The sequence below is a fragment of the Biomphalaria glabrata genome, chromosome 5 (assembly GCF_947242115.1).
Source record: "Biomphalaria glabrata chromosome 5, xgBioGlab47.1, whole genome shotgun sequence".
Classification (NCBI taxonomy): Eukaryota; Metazoa; Mollusca; class Gastropoda; family Planorbidae; genus Biomphalaria; species Biomphalaria glabrata.
Genome location: NC_074715.1, coordinates 19,527,848 through 19,554,797, shown reverse-complemented (window position 1 = coordinate 19,554,797; position 26,950 = coordinate 19,527,848). Strand labels below are relative to the sequence as shown.

The 26,950-nt window shown below is 33.4% G+C and overlaps 2 protein-coding genes across 5 annotated transcripts in view; one reads left to right on the top strand and one right to left on the bottom strand.

Moving 5' to 3' along the window:
* The first annotated feature begins 2,740 nt into the window (after nucleotides 1-2,740).
* Nucleotides 2,741-8,484, top strand: LOC106067202 (NADH dehydrogenase [ubiquinone] 1 alpha subcomplex subunit 7-like). The gene is made up of 4 exons (XM_056029735.1): nucleotides 2,741-2,898; nucleotides 6,265-6,314; nucleotides 6,465-6,602; nucleotides 8,055-8,484. The coding sequence occupies exons 1-4, from the start codon at nucleotides 2,827-2,829 to the stop codon at nucleotides 8,137-8,139; spliced, it is 345 nt and encodes a 114-aa protein (XP_055885710.1). The 5' UTR covers nucleotides 2,741-2,826; the 3' UTR covers nucleotides 8,140-8,484.
* Nucleotides 8,485-9,069: 585 nt separating this feature from the next.
* The window catches only part of LOC106066883 (dynein axonemal intermediate chain 4-like), a 31,270-nt gene continuing 13,389 nt past the window's right edge, over nucleotides 9,070-26,950 (bottom strand). For 2 of the 4 annotated variants that reach the window (XM_056029731.1, XM_056029733.1), the window contains 16 exons: nucleotides 25,523-25,672; nucleotides 23,091-23,212; nucleotides 22,810-22,912; nucleotides 22,542-22,574; nucleotides 18,153-18,289; nucleotides 17,900-17,986; nucleotides 16,649-16,726; nucleotides 15,924-15,997; nucleotides 14,405-14,559; nucleotides 14,036-14,162; nucleotides 13,558-13,645; nucleotides 13,064-13,192; nucleotides 12,806-12,903; nucleotides 12,472-12,547; nucleotides 12,276-12,353; nucleotides 9,070-9,759 (listed from right to left, as the gene is read on the bottom strand). In XM_056029731.1, the coding sequence (XP_055885706.1) occupies nucleotides 9,640-9,759; nucleotides 12,276-12,353; nucleotides 12,472-12,547; nucleotides 12,806-12,903; nucleotides 13,064-13,192; nucleotides 13,558-13,645; nucleotides 14,036-14,162; nucleotides 14,405-14,559; nucleotides 15,924-15,997; nucleotides 16,649-16,726; nucleotides 17,900-17,986; nucleotides 18,153-18,289; nucleotides 22,542-22,574; nucleotides 22,810-22,912; nucleotides 23,091-23,212; nucleotides 25,523-25,672 (1,655 nt within the window). In that variant the 3' untranslated portion in view covers nucleotides 9,070-9,639. The remainder of the gene's footprint in view (nucleotides 9,760-12,275; nucleotides 12,354-12,471; nucleotides 12,548-12,805; nucleotides 12,904-13,063; nucleotides 13,193-13,557; nucleotides 13,646-14,035; nucleotides 14,163-14,404; nucleotides 14,560-15,923; nucleotides 15,998-16,648; nucleotides 16,727-17,899; nucleotides 17,987-18,152; nucleotides 18,290-22,541; nucleotides 22,575-22,809; nucleotides 22,913-23,090; nucleotides 23,213-25,522; nucleotides 25,673-26,950) is intronic. The other 2 variants (XM_056029732.1, XM_056029734.1) reach the window with 1 other exon arrangement.

Sequence of the window (26,950 nt, the reverse complement as noted above, 5' to 3'; positions counted from 1 at the left end):
TGCGAAAGGTCATCCATAGCTACCTGATTGACAAATAGTAGAAGTTCTTACTTGAAATCTTAAGTATAATATCATCAGCAAATTTATCTTTTTTCCTTGTAGTTCCCAAGTATCTGAACATTTAATTTATTCATTTGACATAGGATCTGCGAATAAATAGAAATTTCAAGACCATACCAAATCTTCAAACATTCCTATTCAGTAAATCCATTTTTTTTTCTCATTGAAAAAGGATTATTGTTATTTTTTTTTTAATTTTTAGATTTTCCCGAAAAAGAGCGACCTACACTGAAAATAAAGTTAATTTCTCTTTTCAGACCTTGCAAAGTATAGGGTTATGTAGTGGCCTACAGTTAACGAGGGTGTCATGTGACCAGCACAACGACCAACCGCCTTTACCTTTTACTTTCCTCAACTAAAGCTTATCTAAAGGGGAAGAACTCCGTCCTTCACACTATATTTACCAATATTGTCCAAGTTATTTCCCTTATTTGATATCAAACAGAATAATTATTTATAAGACTAGATACGGGAGTATTTTTGTTTATCGATTCATGTTTTCTTAGGTACAATAAATTATTGTTTAAAAATAGCGTAAACAATTATTTAAAGGGACTAAACCCAACTAATTTAGCCGTGTGTGTGTGTGTATGTATGTATGTATGTATATGTGTGTGTGTGTATATATTTATATATATATATATACTGAAGTGTTCTTTACCCTTGTTGCTTTTAAACGAAATATTCAATGACCAGTAATTAATTGTCTAATTGGTTACTTTTGTATTGATCTATGTCAATGAATAATTGTACGAAGTTTCAACGTGATTCGAAAATGGGTCGTGATAGTAAAATGGGGAACACATTTTTTACCAGAAAGACAGAGTAACAAAACGGTTAGAAAGACAGCTAAAGGCGTTGAATATATGAAGCGCGGAAAGTGGTCAAGTGTGTCCACCTTGTAGTCGATCCTTGCTTTTACGGGGATCTAATGGAGCCTTTCAGATTGAATCCTAAGTCTGCTATTAGATATCATTAAAAAAAGCAAATAGGTTGGTTTGTACTTTTACAAGTTAAGACTGGCTAGCAAACAAGATGAAACTCCTCAATACTGTAACTTTGAGCTGTTAGACATGACTCACTGTCATTAACATTTGCGGGGCCCTGTGTGGAATGGATTGCGCGTGGCCCAGTCAGGGTAGGGATAAGGATAATAAGTGAAAATTAAGATTTTGTATTACAAAATAATTTCGTCTTTGCATTACATTTTCATTAAATGAAAGCTGGCGATGCCGATTTTTTATCAAGCGTAGGATTGGCGTTTACCATATTGATTGACACCCCAAAATTACATTTTTTTTTCTATTTTTAGGACTTGAGTTTCAGGACATTTCCAGGAGCTTCTTGAAAACAAAGAAACCAGGGAACCCTATTATAAGTTATAATGGTTTAATTTAATAATTTACTCATAGAATTAGCGGTAAAACAGAAGTCATGTTCCATAAGTCACCCAATAAAACCTACTCAGCCCAAAGATCACCGCGCATAGACATCCCTTAAAGTGGTAGATAACTTCACATTATCTGGGAAGCATATTATCAAATGACGCATTGCTTTAAAGGTAGGTTTTGATATGTGATCAGGGATGGTCGTGCTTTTGGACGCCTCCTAGCGAGAGTGTGGCGAAATAAATCGCTCCGCCTGTCAATAAAAATCAGTGTGTACCAAGTAGTGGTTCTCTCAACCCCTCTTTGTGGATCTGAGACATGAGTACTTTCTAGAAAACAACTAAGACTTCTTGAACGCCTTCACCAAAGATATTTGAACACCATCATGGACATACGGTGGCAAGACCGCACTACAAACAGCGATATTCTTGCAAAATGGTATGAACTTCTTATAGTCCGACAGTCACGCTGGACACTTATCTCGTATGGGGGAAGAACATATGCCAAAGGCAATCTTTTTTTTTTTTAAATTGAGCTGAAAGGTGGTTGGTGTAACAGAGATGCCCCACCATAACGCTTCTTTAGAATACTAAGGCGATCTTTTTAAGCCTCTTAGGAAAAAATGCGCTATTTTACCATATGACGTAGAGATTTTGCATCACTTGATGCTTCGTACTAAGGACTTAATTTTAATGAATGTACTAATAATTGCAATATTAAATGTCAGAACGTAACCATTTTAGAAGTTAAAATGCAAAGACTTTCTTCCAAGCCAATAATAGCCCAATAGTTTTACGTAATCGCCATGTACAATTACATTGAGAACTGACAACGAAAAAGCAACTCTTCAGATTGATAGTCTTTACCCGATCGTTCATTTTCGTAATTACAAAAATATTGTCAAAATGACTTCGTGTAGGCTATATATCCTTCCTTAACAAATTATTCAACCGAGCGGACCGAGCGAGGCTCGGTCACCTGGTACTAGAGCATAAAACAAGAACTTATATCAATATTTATTTATATATGTCTGTGTTCTTTTCACAACAAAAAAATCTTTTGTCTACAAAGATAAGAAAATGTTATATGGATCGTAACTGAGAATATTGTTTTAACAAATCATAAAAAGGTCTAGATTCTAGATCCTGCTTTCAATCTATTTAAACCTTAATTTTAGTGCTTTTCCTACTTTAAAATATTGTTAAAGTTCAGTATAATCTACTTGTACAAATCTAAATCTTTTAAAACTGTTTGTTGAAAAAATAATTTAAATAAGCGTTTAAAACAAATGGTATCGACACTATTTTGAGTATCTCAGTTGAAATTAAGTGTTCGAATACCAGTGTACCCTTGATCTTGGAAACTGTTGTTTATAAAAATGTATCAAAGGCCTAAAAACATTCGTGATATTACTACGATTTTATATAAGTTTAGAAACTGGCTGCTAAGTGTAAGTTAATGACTATATAATATATATAATATAGATTACTAGATTGTAGTACAATCTAGTCTATATTATATTGTGACGGTGATCTATTTCAACTTGATTTCAAGTCTTTGCTAATGCTATCAGTATCATCAGTCTAGTTCAGGGGTGGGCAAATTACTTACACTGTACTTACAGTTACAGCTCGCAGGCCACATGCGGCCACAAACATTTTAAATGCCCACATATTATGTAAATATATAATGCTTGTATATTAAAAATAAATTATTTTAAATATCTATTTAAATTATTGAAACTTATATTTCTTATGACAAAGAGGCTAAAGAAACATTGCCTTTGCATGTCATTCTAAAAAGTTTAAAGTAAACAAGGATTTTTGTAATTAGCAATATGTCGAAACATTTAGTCAGACACAAACTCAGGCCAGTATTTATTCAATGCTATGAAGAACTGTTTTGAAAGTGTTGGGTTGGCTTGGAACAAGAAGACAAGTGTAACAACTGTTGGTGCCTGTGCTTTGCCAGAAAAAAACATAGCTGTCTTAATAAAATAACAAACAATATCCCAACCATTAATATTTCTACACTGGAAAGTTTGTGAAGATCTGAACTTAATATTAAACATGTTATTGATCAAATTATCTCAGAGATCAAACTTATCAGAGCTAGGGGTCTTGACCACAGGCAGTTTAGAGAACTACTTGAATATTTGAAAACATAACATTCCGATGTTCAGTACTACAGTATTATCCGCTGGCTTAACATGTTCAAGGTAATGAGAAAAACTTGAAATCTCAAGGAAGAAATCGTTTTGTTCCTGTGACTTTGTTAGTAATATTTCTATTGAAGAGTTGAACAGAGACTTCATGTTTTTCATTGAAAGTACTACAATGGGTTGCTTGCACATATGAAAAGTATGTGCATGTTAAATATTTTCAAAGTTATCCCATTTCTCCAGGCAAGCAAGTAAGGACAGGTTTTATCATTTGCTGAAAGGTGAAACTATTTCTTGTAAAATGATTGAGAAGTACAAGACTTATCCCTTGATTGTGGAATTGGAAAGCAAATTTTAAAAGGTCAAAAACTTAGAACCAGTTTTCAATATCATCTATTCACCATTTAGTACAGAAGCTGATTCAACTCCAGAGGACACACCTCCAAGCAAATTATGACCTGAAAGAGAAGTTTAAGTCAGTTCTTCCATGGGAGCTTTACTAAAAACTGCATTTCCACACTTAAAAAACATTGTTGCTAAAATTTCACATTATTTTGGTCCACATATATCTGTTAACAAGCAAACATATTTATATATATTATAATAGTATATAAATACTAGGTATAATATAATTTATATATGTGACTAATATGAGTATAAACTAGATCAGAGGTGGGCAACCTTTTTCTATCGAGGGCCGCATAAAAAAAATTGGGGGAATATATATATATGTACTTACAACTTAAATATATATATATATATATATCTAGTATGTCTATATAGTAGATCTAGAAAGACTAGATAAATCTATCTAAAATCTAATTAAGACTTCACTAAGTCAGTCTACTATGTGTAACTTGTAGATTTAGTAGAATTCTAGATCTATCAGAATTAATTAATTTATTTAGAATCTAGATATATCTAGAAATCTAGAACTGTATGACTATAGTATATGATATATCATAATCGTAGTATATTTACAGATCTATTTTATTATCTATACTTCTAGATAGTATATATCTATGTTTTAATCATTACTGTGATAATGATATATATTTAAGAACAAGATCCAAAACTAGATTTACATATAAATTGAAATATAGAGTAGATTTAAATCTACACAAATTGGAGCATATCTTTCCATCCAGAAAGATGTCAGTTATTAAGAGTAACAAAAAAACTAAAACAAATCAATTCCACTTATCTTATTCATGGTAAACCAGTAACACTAACTAAAAACGCAAAATGTCTATTATAATAAAGGAAAAACTGTCATGGAATCACCATATTGATGAAACTATCAAAAAATCAAACAAAGCATTAGGGTTTATTAAAAGAAATTTCTATAAATAAAATAAGAACATAAAACTAAAATGTTATTTAACCTTGGTTAGGCCAATAATAGAATATGAATCCTCTATTTGGGACCCCTCAACTCAAGAAAACATTAAGAAACTGGATCAGACACAAAATAGAGCAGTGAGATTCATAACAAACGAATATTCACATTTGGCTAGAGTAACACCTTTGGTAAAATCACTAAATTTAGAAAGCCTTCAGGATAGAAAACTCAAAAGTAAAGTAGCTATAATACATAAAACACTGAACCATAATCTTCAAATACAAAAACAAAATTATAAAATACTCAAAAAGACACAAAGATAAAGGCACATTCCTCATTCCATATGCTAGGACAAATTTGTACAATTGCTCCTTCTTACCTAGTGCTATTAGAGCATGGAATGGGTTGCCTGAGCTGGCTAGGAAAACCAGTGACTTGGCAGAATTTAAGTCATTGGTTAATATGCATGATGCAAAGGACGTAATCATCTTCTTTTTTGAAGTAACGTCTGTATTATATAAGATAAGATAAGATACATTGTAGAAAGAAGTGTATATATAATGCATTTCTTCTACTATAACTGATGGGAAAAAGAATTGTTTGGCAGAGGCATTTACACAAATGACCCTTGACTCCCACCTTGAGGCCAAGCATGAAGGTGCCCAATGCTGTATAGGAGCTAATTTGTTGAAGAGTAGCAGATGTAATGTTATGATTGAATTAATAACAATTATATTGGAGCTATTAATATGTCCTGACACTTACTTCTCCATCCCTTCATTTTGCTGATCCATTTTATTTTATTTCTATCATTACTCCAGAATATCATGCTCGTTTTGCTTGCATATTAACTCCTCAAAATAATTTCATTTTATCATCCTGAAAAAATGTAATAGTATCCACCCATTCACTGTGGCATGGCAGGGGTCTCATCCATTCATTTATTTCATTTATTCTTACTTTACCCAGCCCCCTTTTGAGGTTGGATATGTATTCCTATTGCTAACTTATTTTGTGCAGCTTTCTCCTGAGATTTGTATATATTGATAAATTTGTTTGTACCTATCCTACCAATTAACTGCTAGTAATGAGATAAATCTACCTATTTCTATACATCTTTTGCTTACAATTAAGTATTTTAGAAGAGTTATAGCACTTCAAATACATTTGCCAACAGATCTTAGATTTTATATTTGAGCCTAGAGAGCAATGGGTTGAGAGGACCAAAACAAAATGATGGAGAAGGCAGATTGAAAGTTTGTTGGGTTTTTTTTCTCTGAAAATATTTTATTGCTCATTTATTTATTTTTTAGCATGATGAATTCAGAACAGCACACAGATATGATGGATACATTGCTAAAAGGTAATTCTTCCAAAATATTTTTTTTAGTTCCCAAAATATCTTGTGTTTATCAATCATATTACTTACTCAACTGTGATTTACATTATTTAGTTTTACAGTAATTTTTTATGTCACAAGAATTATATTTGTATTTTTCATGTCTTTTGTCAGAACACAGCCATTACCCAATATTCCTCCTGGTGTGTCAGAGAAGCTTTCAAATAACTATTACTTCACACGGGATGGTCGCCGGCTAGTTCAACCACCAACAAAAATATATGATGCTGCACAGAAGCAATTGGAAGGAGGGTAAGTAATGAATAATAATACTATTAAAGCTTGGAGACTTGAAATACTTTGTTGTAAAGATTGACATAAAAAGTATTTCAGTGCCTTATTTATTTTTTGTAAGTAAAGAAACCAGCTTGTACCAGTTACTTTCAAAATGATTCAATGCATCATTTCTTGTGGCAATCTAATATCATTATATGGAGACTGTCAATAACATGAGTCAAAGAGAATGGCTGTTTTTGCTATAGCTTGGGGGGGGGGGGGGGGTTCTTTATAAAGCATGTTCTTTCTTGTGATAGCTGGAGTTTTTTTTTTTTTTATTATCACTGATCTGCAGTAACACCGTTTCTTGGTTGCCAACCCATCAGACACTTGAGAAAAAAAACAGTGTACAAAACTAAACTTTTATTAATAATAATAATAATCTTTATTGTCCGTAAGGAAATTTGTCTTACAATTTGCGCATTACACCAAACAAAACATTATAACTATAAAAAAAACAAAATGTACATTCACACCAGACTCACTCATAATTTACCTGCGAAAAATTTATATCAGATTGTTTCTATTTAATGATTTGATTGCCAGGGGAACAAAAGAGTGTTTGTGTCTGTTTGTCTTGCTGATGGTAAAATCACAAATCCTGACACATAGGGGGATTTTTTATTTCTGTTATCTTTTTAGCTTTTTTATGGATGTTTGTCTCAAACAGCTGCCTAAATGGGGTTTGTTTTTTGCCAAGGATTTTACCAGCAGCATTTAGGATTCTATGTAGTTTATTTTTAATGCTCAGATTGCCATACCAGGCAGTGATATTGAAACTTAAAATTTTGCAGATGTGAGCGTGATAGAACATAGCCAAGTCCATTTTGGTAACATTAAACAAGGACAGTTTTCTCAGTAATCGTAATCTTTGCTGCCCTTTTTTGCTGAACAATTTTATTTATTTTTACTCAAAACTGTAACAGGACATGCTTAATTTTTAGATTTACTAATTACAAAGACTTGTCGTCAAGTCCAAATATTGAGAAGAATGCAGTATTACACATGCAGACCCAACTGTAACCTCTATAATTTGCTACACTAACACAAAGTCAATGTCTGCTGTGGGTCTATTTGAATTATCTTTTCTCTCTGTGTGTCTGTCCTCTCCAGCAACAGTTTTCTTTTGAGCATTACATTTGTGCCTTCAAGTTTGAGTAGCCAAAGTTGCTGCTTTCTCAGAGCCATACAGAAGTGTTGTGAGAAAAACCATTCATCGGGTATACATGGAGTTTTTAGATTTCTTCATTAGGTCAACCATGAGCAAAAACAAATTTAAAACAATGACTATTTGTATTTTGCTTAAAAAATGAATATTTTGTTTTGCTTAAATTTTTTGTGTTTCAAGTAGATTTTTGTTGTTGTTCAGTCACTTAAATCCTTGTCAAAGTTATCAATGATATATATGTGTATTTAATTCTATTTCAGCTCAACTCAAGTATCTCTACCCAAGCCTGTAGTTCCTGGCATCCCATTCAACTGGACAAGTGGAAAGTTTGAGGAATATAAATAAGCACTTTACTTAATTAGTTTTTTCAAGATTTCTTTGAATCAGTGAAGACTTTGTTTGCAACTTTTTCAAATATAAACATTTCTTTTATGTATGTTTATTAATAGGAAAACATCTTTTTATTATCTTGTGAAAGTGTTTTTCACGTTGCAGAGAAGAATAAATAACTGTTTATCTTGTTTATCATAAATGTTTAGAATAAAAAAAAGTTTGTAGAAAAGAAGCATAGTGAGTGCTGAACATTTTGGTTGCTACAATTCTGCATACATGAGTTTGTTTTGTATGGCTTTTGTGTTAACTTATTGAGCCCATGCAGATAAATCTGGTAATAAAAGAGACAAATTATAATGTTCTTGTTTTGCTGTTACATTATTTTCTTAAATAAATTGATTTAACAATAATAAAAAGGCTTGTCCTTATGTACAAAGTTTAATGATCAGTGCAGTATTTCACATGGCTACACAGACCAAGCTGTGACCTACATATTTTGCCACATAGCAAACATAACCATTGATTTAACACCACTACAAAAATTAATTTATAGACAATAAATTAAGCTAACAACTCATTTCTATTGAGAATATACAAGTTAACATTTTGATTAGGTGGTCTGCTCAACATTTCCCAATATTCATTTTTTTAATCTTTCTTTTTTTTTTTTATGAAACAGTTTCAAATAATATTTAGTTACTGGGTTGTTGGAGCATCATTAAATGATTGTGTGAAACTATTTTTCATTTAAAACCAACACTTTAAGGCAGTAGTCTAAATTAAGTAACAAATATAACAAAACAACAACTGTGAAACAATAACTTTGTGATAATTTATATTGACAAAAAAAAATAGCTTGTATAAATTCATTTAAGTCTAGATATGACTTAATTTAAATAAGAAAATGTTTTTCTAATTTAAACAACACAAAACATTAAAACATTGTATTTTATAAAATATTTATTATCACTACAATCTGAAAGTTATGCTTATAGTTCGCTCAGACATTCAATAGGTGAAATTTCTCTAGAACTAGTGGAGTTGCTTTTAAAAGATGTTCTTTTTGCTAGGATAACAAGACTAACTTTATATATTTTTTTAAATCATGTATGTGAAAAATTATTACTTTTATATAAATGTTCAAACAATTTTTTTTGGGGGGGGGTAGAAATAGTTGTGGGTTTATAAAGCTGTCGGGATTTTATTATAAGATTTACAACAGTCAACATTAAGACCACAATGATTCCAAATGCTGCTATGGGGCTGTGAACTGATCTCTAGTGTAAAGAGAAACAATACATATAAATAATGCATACCTTTCCCTAGTTATTTAATAACCACTGCTGCGTAAAGCCAACTAATTATACCCAATAATGAATCTCTTTCTTATACTGATGCATGAGTTAACAGTATGTTTGTTAATACAACTTTAGAAATAAAATTCTAAATATGAAACAAATGAATACAGACAGCACAACCCTAAGCAATTGATTGTAGAGAGTAAAAGATGTTTCATACATCAATTTCATCATCATCTTCTGTTCCTTCTTGTTCCACATTTTCTTCCTTAGATGGAGTCAGCTGACTGGCTAATGATGATTTGATGACATTGAGTAAGGCAGATTCTTGTTCCTATGAAAATGAAGTCATCAATTAGTTGAAAATATGTAAATATTATTTTAAATAAATTGAATAGAACATACCAAATCAATAGCCATTAAAAGTTGTAGAGAAACTAGGGCTCATTTTACAGACTGAGAGCCTGGGCATTCCATAAGGTAGGAATGGTGTTGCCAACAGCTGATGGGTCAATGGGAATTGTGTAAACAGATGCACTGATTATGTATATAGATACATGCCACTGACTTGTTTCTATGCACATGTGACCTGATCAAATGTAGGGGCATCACAAACACTTTGTCCCTTGGACTGGCTAACACCACACCTCTCATGCACAACTAGAATCCCTAACAACATATTTTTATTATTTCAAATAAATTGAACAGAAAATACATACTCAATATCACAAATGGAAATGCTGCGGTTAAAGAGGTGGTTTGAGCCAGAGAAAGCTAAATTGTGAATGTGTCACAATAATAAGTAGACATTAACTGACAATAAAGTTTTTTAAGTCCAATACATATAGAATCTCTAGATTAAATAATATTACGTCAATTCAAATTACAGTAAAATGTAAATCTGAATGATCATTTGGGCCTTTGTAAAACAAACAAAACAAATTGAATTCAACCTGTGTCAATTCTTATTTTTAATTGTTAATAAATACTTTTAATGATCCTAAAAATTCAAGTTTTTTTCCAATAATATACCATTTGAAAATTTTAATTTACACATGAAACTCTACAACTTACTTTTTATGTTATTTTATTTAAAACTACAAAGTAATGTGAATGTGTATTACTTCTAGACTGGATGTTTAGGATAGTAGGAATATACACACATACATTCTGTACAGCTAAATCTTGTCTGAATGGTAGACATACAATATAGATCTATATATAATTCAAAAAGTTCACTGACTAACCTACTCACAAATAATCCAACTAGGACTTTACAAAAATGTTTCCCCAGTACATCCCAACTATGTCCTTCAAATGACTTTAAACAAATGTTTCCCCAGTACATCCCAACTATGTCCTTCAAATAACTTTACAAATGTTCTAGTTGTGCACAGGCAATGGCCTCACTTTCACACATTTATTTCTATTTCTTAGTTGCAAGTATAAAAACACAATTTTTAAACATAAAATTTCTTCTTCTTACAAATTAAGACGTTACTTTAAAAGGAAAGATGATTACGTTCTATGCATGTCCCTGTGTCAATTTACTCATGCATGTTAATCAGTGACTTAAACTCTGCCATGTCATTGGTTTTTCTGGCTGATTAAAGCAACCCCCATCCCTGCTCTAATAGCAGTTTTTGTACAAAATTGTCCTAGCTTATAGAATAAGAAATGTAACTTTATTTTTGTGGCTTTCTTCTGAGTATTTTGTTAAGTTTTGTGTATTTGTAGATTATAATTCAGTGTTTTATGTATATTTGCTACTTTACTTTTTAGCCTTCTATCCAGAAGGCTTTCTAGATTTAGTGATTTTACTAAAGGTGTTATTCTAATAAAATGTGAATATCTGTTTATCTAGTTTCTTTATGTTTTCTGGAATTGAGGGATCCCAAACAGAGGATTCATATTCTAATATTGACCTAACAAAGGTTAAATAACATTTTAGTTTTAAAATGTTTTCATCAATGCAGGGATTTTCATTTATTATAACACTTAGATACCAGGGTATTTTGAGTTTTTAGGCCGTGTATCTGGTTTAAGTAGTATTTATTGGTTTAAGTTTTTTGTTACTCTTAACAATTGACTTTTTTTTTCTGAGTGGAAAGACGTGCTCCAATTCAACTCCCATTTCTGGAATTCATCTAATTCTCTTTGTAAAATTTCTGTATCTTGAGTTGTGTTCTATATATAATGCAATCATCTGCAAATAATCTGACTTTTGTTCCTGATCTAATGTGATCATTTATGTAAATTAGAAAGAATAGTGGACCTAAGAGTGTTCCATGAGGTACACCTGAGTTTACTGTTATTGGTGTTGATTTAGATTTTTTTTAGAGCAGACTTTATAATAGCAAAAAAAAAAGTGTTTTATTAAAACATACCGAAATAAAAGCTTTAAACTATTGGATGAAATACAATTAATAACTTTTTAAGCCTGGCAAAGTGATGGTATCATCTGGGATAATAAGTTTGTGAAAAGATGACAACTTTAAAAAAAAATGTTTGCATTAACTGTGCCATGACTAGAGATTCTAAAACTAGATTCATAAATACTACACCAACAATTCAACTACTAATGATAATGGTTGATATATATATTGAAAATTAAACTCTTTTTTTAAATAGCTTTTATACAGCGCAATTTTCATGCTTATAGCATGCTCAGAGCACTATGGTCCAACCTGATTTGTGGACCAGTGGAGGGAGGGGGTATCTAGGAGATTTTTCATGCTTGAGTTGGGCATCAAACCTCGAGCTTTCTTGACAGGTAGCCAAGCCAAGTACAAGTGTACTTAGCCACTCGGCCACACATCCTACCTTTTAAACATGTGAAAATATTCTCACCTGAGCATTGGGAGGGTCTGGCATGCAACGCAGCTGGTAAACTGTTACCTGACCTTCACTGTCGCCAACCATCAGACACTTGAGAAAAAAAACAGTGTATAATACTGAGCTTATATTGAAAAGTAAAGTAACAGTATTTATCAAAACTTTTCATTGGGTGGGAAAACAAGAATAAAACTATTGTAGTTCTGCTTACTTGAGAGTTCTTGCTGAAAGACAGGGTAGTCTGCTTAGCACAAGATGTAGGGACAAGGTTGTAGACAGGATCAAGTCTAAATGGAAAATATGTTGGAATTAACAATATCTAAGAAAGCAGAACAATAGAAGTTATACAAATTACCCAAATATTTTTTTTTTTGATGTATAATATCTCAACAGATATTACATTTATTTTGTATTTAAGTAATATGAGAATTATTTTAATAATTGTCAATTCATACAATAAAAATCCTGAATACAATATTACAATTTCTGTTTTACTTATAGAGAACAAAACATAATCAAATAACTTAAAAATAATAAAATCTTACGTGCTTTGGGCAAGATCCCATACCTCTACAGCTGCTTCATTGACACATGCAAAGACAGTACTAGACCAGGGTGACCAACAGATGTCATTAACTGCTTTCTGCACACAAAGACAATGTGAGTGAAAATGTTTAATTAAACTCAATTCTTCTTATTGTAAAGTTTACTTTATACAATGTTTTGTTGTTTTTTTTCCTTGAAGAACAATAATTGATAATTATTTGTAATGGAAGTGAATATGATAGAGAGAGATTACTTACAGTACTGGAATGGAATGAAAGAACATGCTTGGTTTTGTCTTGGTGCCATAATTTAATTGTCCAGTCAGCGCTACAGGTTAGAAATATATCTGGAGCAAAGGGGGACCACTGTATTGAATAAACTGGCCCCTGATACAGAAGGAAAATAAGTTCAGTTGTGAGAAAGAAAAAAAAAATTTTGGTTGCTTGTAAGGTTTTCATTTAATAAATTTATAAAAAGAGCCTAGAGTTAAATTATTTTAATAGCAATCTATAGCATCTGAAATATCTAATATATTGATTTAAAAAAAACTGTTCTTTGAAGGTCTATCAGCTTTTTTTATGATGTGAACTCCTGATTAAACTTCACATACAATGAAAAACATGCATCCCCATCACATGCAATTCTAATAGTACAATGACATGTAGATTAATATAAAAGTGGTTTTTGAGTATTAAAAACCACTGAAAAATAGAGTTTTCATTACTCTGTATAATTTAGTTTTAAAACCTACAGTGTGACCTTGATAGCTTTCCAAATACTGCTCGTTGTGAGAACAAGAACATCTGTGAACGTAGCCATCTTCAGTTCCTGCTAAATAACTGTGAAAGTTTAGCAAAAAGATGAGTTAAATGAATTTATATATATTATTAATGAAACCATTGATAGTTTATTTATTATAATTATAAAGAATGAGTTTTAAAACAAATACAACTAACAAAGCAAGGACTAATGCAACATTATGAAATCCACATATTTTCTCACAAAATGATTTTCAAAGGCACTTAGCCTGAGCTAATTTTGGACTTATAAATTAAAAATATAGTAACAGATAACAGTCTTAGATAGAGAATTGCACAATTTCTTGCAGTGCAGTTTCAGAAAACTTCCATCTATATTTCAAGGATATAAATGACATAACAGCTAATTATACAGCTAAAAAAAAAAGTTATGTTTCAAAAGGAATAAAGCCTACTTTAAAAATGACATACATGTTTGAATCCTTAGTATGGAAGTCAAAGCACATGCCACCTGCATATCTTGAAATAAAAGCTTCTCCTTTTTTCTCCCCTTTGCGTCCAGCCATTCTAGTTGGCATCTTCTTCAGTTTCATTACATCTGTTGTTTTTAATTGCATTCATAATATTAGGAGTGATTCAATTCTATAACTACAGTAAATACAAAATATCTTTTATGATAAAAACTAAACCTTAAAAATGTTATATTTTTGTTGACAGAATCCTAATTTATTTTGTAAACATTTTTAAAAAAAAGTAATAGGGTAGCAACAAAACAGAAATCTTCTTGAATCTACTCTATGGCATATAGGTTCTATTTCAAGATATATGATTGTTCCATACCATAACTTTCAAAGCCTTTCCTAATAGACCACTGTGTTACTCTCCCATCAGTGGAGATAGAAATGAGCACCTCAATTTTGTCCTCACCAGCACCTCTCTCTTTCTCTACCCACTTGAGTTGCCAAATGGGAGCTAAATGTTTTCCTGGAGCAGTGCTTTGAAATGTGAAAATAAAAACATGTTATCATTATACATTATATCATTGGTTCTCAAACTTTTTTTATTGACCTGGGCGATTCCTCAATATAGTCACGATTCTTAAAGACAACCTGCACCCATTAAACCACTGTTACATAAGACCTGAACGAAGCGGTCGTCTCTCCTTTCCATTAGGACTAAAACAGAAAGATTTAAAAACTCCTTTATCCCACTTTCGGTCAGAGTGTTACAAGATCATCAAATTCATAAAGCACAGGTTGTGAATGTGTATGTGTTTCATGTGTGAATGTTGTTCAAATTTTTCATCTATATTGTTATTGTACAGTAGTTACGCTGAGGTTGTCTATTATAGTCAAACTGAATTTCCATTTGATTGGATCAATAAAAATTATCTTATCATATCTTATACATATATATATATAGTTCGTCCATCGTGATTTAATGATGAGCACTTTTGTCACCCAGGGGAACTAAGGCCTTTGCACTGGGATTTTGTGCCTCCTAATGTGTCTGGTGCACTCTGGGTAGCTAATGGCAGCTGTAGCTAGTGTCATAGGCCTTGCTTTTTTTCTCTGATTGTTTTCTTCTGCCAGCGCTGTTCACTTGTCCTCTGCAATTTGTGTGCCAGTTTTCACAGCATGAAGCTTTGATCCTCCATCCTGTGCTTTCAGCTCCCAGGTGGCAGGGTCAATCATGAAATCTTTTAGAGAAGCCTTGAGGGTGTACCTGAAGCATTTTCTTTGTCCATCTTGTGTGCACTTCCCTTTCTTTAACTGATCATAAAGGAGTCATTTAGAAATGCAGGAATCTTCCATTCTGCAATGGGCAGGTCACATCTGCAGAATGAATAGAAGACTCCCACAAATACAAATAGTACCAGGGTAAGTCATCATCTAACAAACAAAAAACTTGACAGAAAAGATTTAACAAACTGAACATTTGATGGCATATTCTGGTCTTATAGCAATAAGCCACATACAAAAAAAATCAAACCAACTCTTGAGCTAACTGGCAGCTTTCATCCAGCCCTAACAATCATCCATAGGCTGGAAGAGAAAATGTGGTTTAAATAGGCCTACAGCAATGATCTCTAAAACCCTCAAGCAGTCTATGTTTGCCCTAGATGTGCATAATCTCTCTTCAACAAATCAGGCAAACCACCAGCTCAAGACCAGCAGGGCAATCAGCACTACTGCAAGGTTTTTATCCATGGCTTTAAAAAGGATGAAATTAACCTTATTATGCAGGGTTTGATTAATTATAGCTAAATGTTAGATTTTTATGCAAGAGTTATAACTTCTACCTCTTACTTAATTCCCTTCGTAATGTTTACCCAGTTACTAAAATAAATAAAGCTTACAAGTTGTCCAATACTGGCTCATCTACTGATTTTCTTACATTGTACACAGCAATACCACCATCATAGTAGCCTACCTGGTGAATAGACGAAAAACTAGTATCACTACCAACCAAAAAATTCATTAGTTTTAATGGTAGCAGCATAAAGTTTAGAGGTTCAAAACAACCAACAAGTACAAAAGGTTTAAATTTATTCGCCTCTGAGTTCAGTTCTCAAACAACTCAATTTTAAACTTTTTAGTTGTTGCTATATGTTAAGTTATGTTGGCATATTTCACAAAGAGTATCTTTAGTAGTTTTTTAGGTTTCTGTAGATCCTTTGTTCTCCAGTAAAACAACTATACTCAGAAATGAAAAAATCCAAGAATAAAATTCCAAACACTTAAATCAATAAATCCATTAAAATTGAATAAAATAGAATCTCAATATTGAAAATCAAAAATTTTATAAAGCCAAGCTATTAATATACACTTAACCAACCAATTGTCTAAATTGCTCCAACTACTAAATAAAAACAGAAAATGATTCATAAGTTAGTACTAAACTACATGAATGCATGGCATCATATTTTTTTTATTATGTCATATATTCAAGTAGATTGTACTTTGAGACAATATATATTACAAAGTCTTATTTTTCTTGGAATATATTAGTTTGAGAGGATAGATTGCACATATTACATTTTGCTAAATGAATGTGAACAATATTACTATTTTAAGTACTTACTGCTAGCAGGTTTGGATTAGCTGTGGAGAAATCAACAGCTGTAACTCCTTCTTTAGACATAAATACTCTCTCTGGGTACTGAAATATATTTTTTATAAAGCTTATACCAACTCTGTCTGTCTGTCTTCTGTCTGTCTGATAAGAATTTAAAACGCATTATACATTAATGATGTTCTTTTTTATATAACCAGCATTCATGAATATTTAAAAATTTTTATCAATAATTAAATTATTTTTCGATTTTTTTAAACAAGCAAAATATAAAAAATACTTTTTAAAAGCAAAGCTAATTGAGTGAAGAGAGAGCACTGTTCAATCACTGTTATATCTCTAAATGTTGCAAGTTTTATTTCCCCTTTTTCTATATATAACAAAATTAAATTACTACTGATTGACAATGAATAATAGTCCAAAATTTCAATGACCTGACAATAGGCAGTGGGAGAAAAAAACACCCAGACAGACAGACAGATGAAGTGAGTTAATATAAGTTTTGTAAACTAAAAAACGTTAAGAAAAGAACACTAGAATGAATAAAATTAAATTATAAAAATTTCATAATATGCACATGTTTGTTTTAAAGTGCTGAGGACACAGAGGCAGCAGACAATACATTTGTCATCCTCGCAAATGGCTCAAGAAAAACTAGTCATACTGAGGGTAAAGTGCTTGGCTTCCCAACCAGTGGTCCAGGGTTTGAATCCTGGTGAAGACTGGGATTTTTAATTTCGGGAACTTTAGGCGCCTCTGAGTCTACCCAGTTCTAATGGGTACCTGACATTAGTTAAGGAAAAGTAAAGGCGGTTGATCTTTGTGCTGGCCACATGACACCCTCATTAACTGTGGGCCACAGAAACAGATGAACTTTACATCATCTTCCCCATCGATCACAAGGTCTGAAAGGGGAACTTTACTTTTTACCCACCTCCATTATGTAGATGTAAAACAGGTCCTCAAAGCAGTGGAGGAAAAACGTGTTAAACGAAAACTAGCTGAGGCCTCTACCACCAAAGTGAAAGCCACCTTAGCCTGCAATATATGTGGACAAGAATGTCTTTCCAAAATAGGGCTCCAGAGTCACATGAAAAAGTATTCTATGAGATGAACCATAGACTGAAGGAGGCCCACATTTGGTTTTGATTTTAAACTACTCTTCAAACATAAGTTTACCTGGACAGAGCATTACTGACTATTCAAAGTATTGGTATTTTATAATACATGATATTAAACCTACATAGTTAAAACCCCTACCTCTGGATTCTTGATACACCAGCAGCAAACTAATCCTGACTTTTGAGCACTGAATTCCCACTGGCCATATCCAACAGCCAGGAGATCCTGGTGTAGCAGAAAGAATACAACTAAAGATATTTTGATTTGAACAAGCAGACCACACACAAAAACAGAAATGAAACGGCATTTAAAAATGTGTCGAGCGACATTGTTTTACACTAACTTAAAAATTTATTTATTTTTTCAGACTTTGTAAAGAAGAATGACTCACTTGATTCACTCTGTTCCATGCCATACAGCTAACATTTTTATCTTTTGTCAGATGACATGTGTATGACCACAAACGATCCAAGTTGGGGCCCATGTCAAGGACAGAAACTGTTGCCGTTGCTTTTAGTTTGTCTGAATCTGCAGAAAAAAAAAAGGATGCACTTTATTTTTCTTTATGTGCAAGCATATCATTTGCAGACACCTTAGAATTCCTGAGAACTAGAAATAGGCTTTTCATGGAGCATCTTGACCATCGCTACCAAAAATGAGCCTTTCAAGAAGTATTCTGTTCATGTTATGAACATTAAAGATGCCTTTCCAAAACACGATTCTTAAAGATAACCTGCACCCATTAAACCACTGTTACATAAGATCTGAACAAAGTGGTCATCTCCTTTCCATTAGAACTAAAACAGAAAGATTTAAAAACTCCTTCATCCCAAATTTCGGTCATAGTGTTACAAGATCATCTGTTGTCATCGAGAAGTACATAGAAGTCTAATTTATAAAGCGCTGGTAATGAGTGTGTATGTGTTTTCGTGTGTGAATGTTGTTCAAATTTTCATCTATATTGTTATTGTACAGTAGCTACACTGAGGTTTTCAGCTGTAGTCAAATCAATACAAATTATCTTCTTATCTTATCTTGTAAATAATAAAGGCAATGTCTTCGATTCCTAAGATTAAAGATGAGTGTAGTGTTTCATATGACTATGCAAACATAGTTGTGACCTGCATCTCATGCATACAAAGCAATTGTCCACCAGGTGTCTATTTAAGTTTTCTTTTTGTTTTCTGCACCTGTCTTCGATAATGACTTTTCTTTGGACCTCAAATGTGTGTCTAGATGCTTTTGTGAGAGCTCTCTGTCTTTTTCAATAGCCATCTGCTGCCAGCTACTTTCCTTTATGGCAGTGAGGTAATATGGCATGTTATAAAGTAGATGTTAAAAAGAGAGGAGTTGGCAAACATGGCTAAGCCAGCCAAGGCGTCTGCTACTGATAACAGAGTGGATGTCCTGGCACCCTGCTCTTTGTAGCACTTCCTCATTGGTTATCTTATCTTGCCACCTTATTTTAAAGATCCGCCTTAGGCATCGGAGGTGGAAGACATTCAGCTATTTTTCCTGCCATGAGTAGGTTGACCATGTTTCACTTCCATACAGCAAGGTGCTCAACACACAAGTCTGGTAGACTAGGGCTTTAGTACTGTTAGTAAGCAATATGTTGTCCCAGACTTTTTTTCTGCAACATGACATGGTGGCCATTGCCTTGGCTATCCTGTTGTTAGTGTCTTTATCCAGTAGAGTGTTGTTGGATATGATGGAGCCAAGGTAACAAAAGTGATCAACAATTTCTAGTGGTTGGCCATTAATGCTTACTTGAGGTGCAGTGTTTGTGTTTTGGACAAGTATCTTAGTCTTGCTTTGACTGATGTTTAAGCCGAACTTCTGGCCAGCAGCAGATAGTTTGTCAACCAGGGACTGTAGCTGAATATCAGAATCAGCCACAATAGCTGCATCATCAGCATACAGGAGTTCCCTGATGAGTAACTTCCTAACCTTGGTTTTTGCCTGCAGCCTTGATACATTAAATAGTTTTCCAGAGGATCTTGTAAGGAGAAACATGCAACATGAAGCTCTTCAAAATTGACACTAGCAGCTGGGAAGAGGTGGCACTGGATAGATCCACATGGAGAGAGAGAGCATAAAGGAAGGGTCATGGATTGCAGATGTCATACACAACAGAAGCAGAAAGAAAGGTGAAAATGCAATGGTGCCTGGTGCGGTACGTGACGTTTTGGCGCCGCCGTTTTGGCCCCGCCGTTTTGGCGACGGGACGTTTTGGCGCGAGCCGTTTTGGCGACGGGACGTTTTGGCGCGAGATATCATTTGACGATAATTTAATAAGCACGTAGCTTTTTTTTAATGAACCCTTGAATTCCAGCGACTTAGGCAAATAACCATGGTGTCTATGTATAATTAACTTACAGTATTTTGAGAAACATAGTACATGTATTATATTTTTACTTATATTAGCAAGTGTGTATAGTATAGTTGGAGATACCATACAGTTATTAAATAAACTAATGTTAATGTAAACAAATAATTGCATCAATTTTTAGTCTATCATCGTTTCATTTTGTTTTTAATTTTAAAGTAATATCTGAAAAAAACTTTTTTGAAAATAAAAGTGTGCCTCTTAATAAACACACATACACAAGCCAAAATGTTTAGTATAGAAAATGTTGTGAAAAACAAACACACATTTACATTTAATACTTGAAAAATATGTCTTAACACAAACACTCATGCAAAACATAGATATGAATAATTCTTTTAAAAGAAATAATACAATAAACGTACATAATGTATTTCGCGCGAAAACGTCCCGTCGCCAAAACGGCTCGCGCCAAAACGACCTTCGCGCCAAAACGGCGGGGCCAAAACGTCCTGCTTCGTGCCTGGTGATTATATATGCTCAACCTGCGATCGCAGCTTTGTATCAAGGATTGGCCTCATTAGTCACACAAGAAGTTGCAAAGGGAAAAGACATAAAATGCCACAGATGCTGTCATATAGTTGTGAAGGGTAATGAGCTCCAGACCTAAACCTTGCACTTGTATAGTAGATTTTCCCACCCTTTTAACATTGTGTCTTTAACTAAAAACATTCTAAAAATATTTTTTTGTTAGTGTGAGAGGCATGTAATTAGACAGTTTGCCCAGACAAACTTTCACAAGAAACTGATAAACTATATTTATTTTTTTTACAATGTGTACATCGATGAGTTTGAACAAAGAAAAATGTATTTGCTTGGCTTGCACTTTCTCATCCACTTTTGTTTTTAAAAAACATCAGTAATATAAGATTATTCAAAATTGTTTCAATTTTTCTTTTCATTTATTTCATGTTACAAATAAATAAATAAACAAACAAAATGGAAATGGAACTAGTTGTAATATGAAACAAATTTTGTAAAAGAAATAAATAAATTTAAAAAAATTAAGGAATTCTTTGAATAAGTAATTGATTGTCTAGGAAAACTCCTGATTATTTTTTTCTAGTCCTGAAAATTTAATTTTTACAGTGGATAAAAATATATTTTATTCATAAAATCAAATTCCATATTATAGAAACAACCTAATCTTGCTATTGATCTATTGAAGGAAAAAGTTGATGACTGTAGTTTGCTACAAAGATCAACTGTGAACTAAATATTGTGCACATCTGACACAGATGGCTACATGGTCATACAATATACATGCTAATTAGTTCTTCAGTCATCTCAATTGTGCCAAATTCATACTGTGGCCATACCTCATCATCTTGCGGTAATATGGCCTAGGAAGTATATTATCTACAGCTTTGAAGAAACATCCGAAAACATGTAAAACAATACAAAAACATGAAGAAGTCTGGTGAAGGTTCAATTTCTTCATTCCACATCTATACTTTCATTCATTCTTCAACAGTAGCTATTATTTCAATCTGAAAGTCTTTATGCCACAGTCTTTGTTAGAATTATTCTGAGATCCCTTTTTAAAGTGAGTAACTAATAAGGGTTCCTTTCTATGCTAGTAAGAGTAAAAGGATAAATGTTCCAACCAGTGCAGCTGTCAAACAATTAGCATTGCCGATATACTTTCCCCATTGACATTCACAGCATCACTATCTGTTGTGTAAACTTTCCATATTATCTTTGGTTTGATTGATTCATTTTGGAAGCTTTAGATGTCTTGTATTTAGCCCTTAGGACGCAATTGGCTTTTTGAAAAATGAAATGTGGCTGCCCCACTGTCATTTGGAGGCAGCCACATTCTTTAGTACAGCAGTTATTTAGTTATTTCTCTCAACAGTGATGCATCATTTGATCTGCTATGTTAAGAGAATGGCCCTTAACAGTTATTTGAGGGACAAAGTAAATTATGTTAGGATTTGGAGATTTCTGGTAAATAACTTCTATCTACAGATAGTCCACAAGCTAACCAAATTTGGCCATTGTGTTGTGAATCTCATGTTCAATATATGAATAAGTAAAGCACAAACATCAGTATTGAGAAGTTCAGTAACAATGCCCTGTTAGTTTAGTGTTAAATAAACTACTAAGCAACAATTGGTGCTTTGTATGGTTAACATTAGGTCTTTGTTAGCCATAAGATAATGGGGCTTGATGGTGGCTATTTGCAGTTAATTGAAATCAAATTTTTTAAACTTTTTGTGTTTATTGGTGTTTATTTTATATATATATATAAAACTTTACCTTTAAATAACATACATTAAAGAACTAGTATGCTTACTTTTAATAAGCTTTCAAAAAAAAAATTTGCAACATTTTATTATTAAGCAGGAATTTTCCTTAAACTTTGAATTATAAAGAAATTAGCAAAACCTTTATGTCGTTTCTTCTCTGCACGCACAATTTCTTTGTTAAAAGATATAAGAGATAAATAATTAAGTTTATTACGTTTTTTTTAATATGACTGTTAAATTGAACAAATTAAGATGAAACCATATTTTTTTATTTCTCTTAATGGGTTTATAATATAAAAATGTCTCTCAAAAACAAAATTACATATTTTTCAATATCTTCTTTTAAATCATTAATATAATTTTTGTCAATAATATGTGAAATTATCTGAACAAATATTCATATTTACCAACAACTGGCTGAAATCCTCGGTACAAAGCTTGCTTGGTTTGATAAGTGTTTAAGTTTACGACACGCTCCAGAAGAAATAAATGTTGATGAAATTTTTCTGACTAGAAAATAAAATTTTTTCAGAATTTTTTTTACAATAAAAAATATAAATATATCTGTTTCTCTTAAAAAGACTACAACTAGGTAACTAATTTCATAGTTACTCCAAACTTTTAGCTATTACGATATAGATGAAATTAAAATAAAAAGAATGTTACTTTTTTTATTAGGTCAACTTACATTAAGGATCTCTTCCCATTCTGCTGAGAGTTTCTCTTTTTCTGTAAGTTCTACTGCTATTTCAAGAGATAACTGGAGTTCAGAGCCGTATGTAGAGGAAACTCCTGTTGCACGGCTTTCAACTGATATAATTGATTAAATACTTAAATATGTTACTTTGAAGCCATGTTATGAAACATTATAGCATTAGATAGAGATATTCTTCAAAATATTTTTATTAAAAAAAAGATAATGTGACAGGTGGGGAAATGTGACGTGTGTTTGGCGCGTTTAATGTCTAGGGGATGATTATTTTTAAAGCTATCACACAAACCTATCAGCATATGAATCGGGAGCAGACATGCAACGAGACAAGCAATGAAAGATAGATACAAAAGTTAAAAATGAAGAATATTTATTTACATAAATATACATATAAGAATAAAAAGGGGGAGGGTTTGCATCTATCTCTGAATAATACTAGATTTAATCATCACTCTTGCACCTAATAAGAGAGTATGTCACTTTGTCCTCTGACTTAGCTGGTTTTTCTGTTGATGTCGCAGCTGGCTGTGTCCTGGCTTGAGGTTCTGCAGCTGGAGGTGGCGCTCTAGCGGATAGAGGGACGCCGGTGATTCAGTTCTTGTGGAGTTTCAATCCAAAGTTCTGATATCTGTAGTGGGCACAGTAGGGCGGGTGGCCGGCTGCCGTGGGCACAAGGTTACTGCGGGCAGAGCGGATCTGCCGTGGGCAGCGTAGTGAACAGGATAAGTCCAGTGAGTTGCAGAGGGTTTGGCGTAGCTATGACGTCTCACAGAGATCTGGGTCTATAGGGACGTCGCACCTAACAAGTTGACAGGTGGGCTGTCGAATAGGTGGGCAAGGCCGATAGCGCCAAGTAGTAGAGTTGAGTAGTGTCGTGTAGACACTGAACAGCAAATGGCAAATAGTTGAGTAGTGTCGAGTAGACACTAAGCGGCAAATAGGCAGTAGGTGATTCTCGGTAGCAAATACAGTGCTGAATAGCACTAAGCACCTAAATAGGCAGACACCTGAGGGAGGCTGCGGATAAATAAAGATAAGTTAGGACATGTCTCTCATGCATCTTATCAATGCCCTCGACTGAGGTGCATTCGTCAGATTGGTGAAATTGCTTTAGAGCACAATAAGGAGATGATGACAAATGGGATTTGAAAAACAGATGGCTGATAGTAGCAATATAAAAATGTACATATAAGGGGAATAATAAACTCAAATAGACAACACAAGTTGGAAGAGAAAAGGGGGGGGGGGGAATGAGCGGTGGTCAGCGACCATGACGGTTTGTTTACATACGACCGTCGGTCGAGAACAATGGAGTGCGCTTGAATGGAGAGGGTGTCCATTCAGGCGGCGCAACTCTCGTTAGAGTGAAATGACTACATGGGAGATAATTCAATACAGGGGAGATATTTCATATCTCCTTTCTAGACGCAGTATCAGTGCGCTAGTAACATTATCAAGGCAGCCAACCGAGATAAAGGAAATAAAATACGATGTACAAATATATACATGGTTGCATCAACGATCAATTGAGCAACGTAGCATTAATAGATTAATGCAATACTTAAATACATACATAGGACATGTTTATGTTTTCTACTTACGCCAGTGAGAAATACACAATGCACTAATTAAATATAAATGAACTAAGCAAAATACACATGATAATATCCAGTGAGAAATAGCACAAAAGTAATTAAGATGGAACTTGTGATTAAGTTCGGCTTACCACCAGGTATTCCTCTAGGAGTGAGAATAAATGAAGTAGTCCAGACTCGATTGCTCAGCGATAGAGAAATAAGAGGGTCTGATTTGATTTGGATCTACTTTATATAGGCCTGGAAAATGTGGGCGGAAACAGGAAATGTCCTAGGCTAAGAATTATCTTACACGTGGGTGAATTAGACTTAAGATGGAAGCGTCGAGAGGCGCTTTGACTCGAGTAATCTCCTAGATCAAAGAGAGACGTAGGAGAAAGGGGGGGGGGAGGAGTGACTTGCATTCCACACAAGGTGGTGTCCACTGTGGCTGTCAGACATCCTGCCGATAAGATCAAAGAGTCTGTGCGTATCTTTGCCCCAGTCAAGGGAAGATAAATCGAAAGACGTGGCCTAGCTATCTCCAATGTGGTCAACTAAGTCTAGCCTGGAGAGGAAAAGGTGGCGCGGGTGGAGAATTTAGGGGTAGGATGGGGAAATAATTAAAATAAAATAAATAAATAATGAAAAATAATAATTAATGCTGTGATAAATTTGAGTGACTCTGACAGCGAGTTTTTGACTTGTCACAGATAATAAAATTAGTTATTCATTTAATTAGGATTTAAATTATGATGAGTTTTTTTTTATTTATTCCTTGGAATGTTATGTAACCCATCCATGTCTGATGTAATGACAAGTTGAACAAATTACCTCTTCCATCTTCTGCATCTATTTTAGCAGATGATTTGCTTATCAAGGGATGATCAGCTTCCACCTTATCTGCAGATACATCCACTGCCAAGATCTTGGCGCTGCCTGGTCGACTAATTGTACCTTCATCATCTTCCCCTTCCTCAATATCTGTAGGCAAAAGTATTTATCTTATTTTCTTATGTTCAGAAGGCAGAATCTGTGATTTTCTAATTAACACCACACTTATGATAAATTATAGTGGAAACTGCTTGATTTGAAGCAAAAAGCAACAGGCAGTGACTGTGAATTAGAAGACATTGATTTACACTTCAAAAAGGAAAAAGCTGAATAATATTGTTATGTTTTGTTATATGATGAGACTCTTTTAATAATACAACAACACAAAACACAAAATCTTCATGAACACTAAAACCACCATTTTGCTTCTATTCCTCCATTTTGGTTCTCCCTTTTTCACGCATGTGCACGTAACAAATATAGATCTCCTACAGTTACCTCCCTTGATAATGAAATACATGAGGGTGTTTCTGTTTTATGTTTGAAATGTGTAGTTTTTCTTTGAAAAAATCTGGTGATGATATTCTGTTTAGAACTTAGAAAATAGCAAAAGCTACCACACTGTCCCAAACAGAAAAAGTGTGTTTAGTGGTCTCCTTTAGTTTTTGGTTCCTGTGATTAAACAGTATACATCAGTGTTTCTCAAACTTTTAAGCTCCCCCAGCAGGGTTCGAGACGTAGTGACAGTGCCAAGTATTTTTCTGCATTCTGAGCTTTAAAAAAATGATTCACTTTGGCTCTACCTCCTAATAAAAAAAGCGCAGGTGAAATAAAAAATTAAGAAGGGCTCCCAGGTGTAGTCCCAGCATCAACCTTTTTCAAGCATTCTGAGCTTTAGAAATTCATTCTTCTTAGCTCCACAACTCACTGTTTCTCCTAAGAAGATTATAAGATGTTAGAAGTCAATCATTAGCATTTTGAAGGATTGGTGAGTGCCATAGGGGACCACTGTCTTGTGAGTGTAGGCAATCATTAGCATTTTGAAGGATTGGTGAGAGCCAGAGGGGACAACTGTCTTGTGAGTGTAGGCAATCATTAGCATTTTAAAGGATTGGTGAGTGCCAGAGAGGACAACTGTCTTGTGAGTGTAGGCAATCATTAGCATTTTAAAGGATTGGTGAGAGCCAGAGGGGACCACTTTCTTGTGAGTGTAAGAAGTCTGTGTAAAGTGTTAAGACATTTTGGAATGTTTATTTGAATTATCATAAACTAGACAGAGCTGATGGGACCACAGGCAGAAATGAGGAGGCATTTTTTTTTAAATAATAAAAAAAGAAAGAAAAAGCAATGAAGTGAATTTGAATAAAGCAGAACTTTGATTAACATGAGTTTGTATTATCTGGATTCTGCTGTATGTGGATAAGCTTA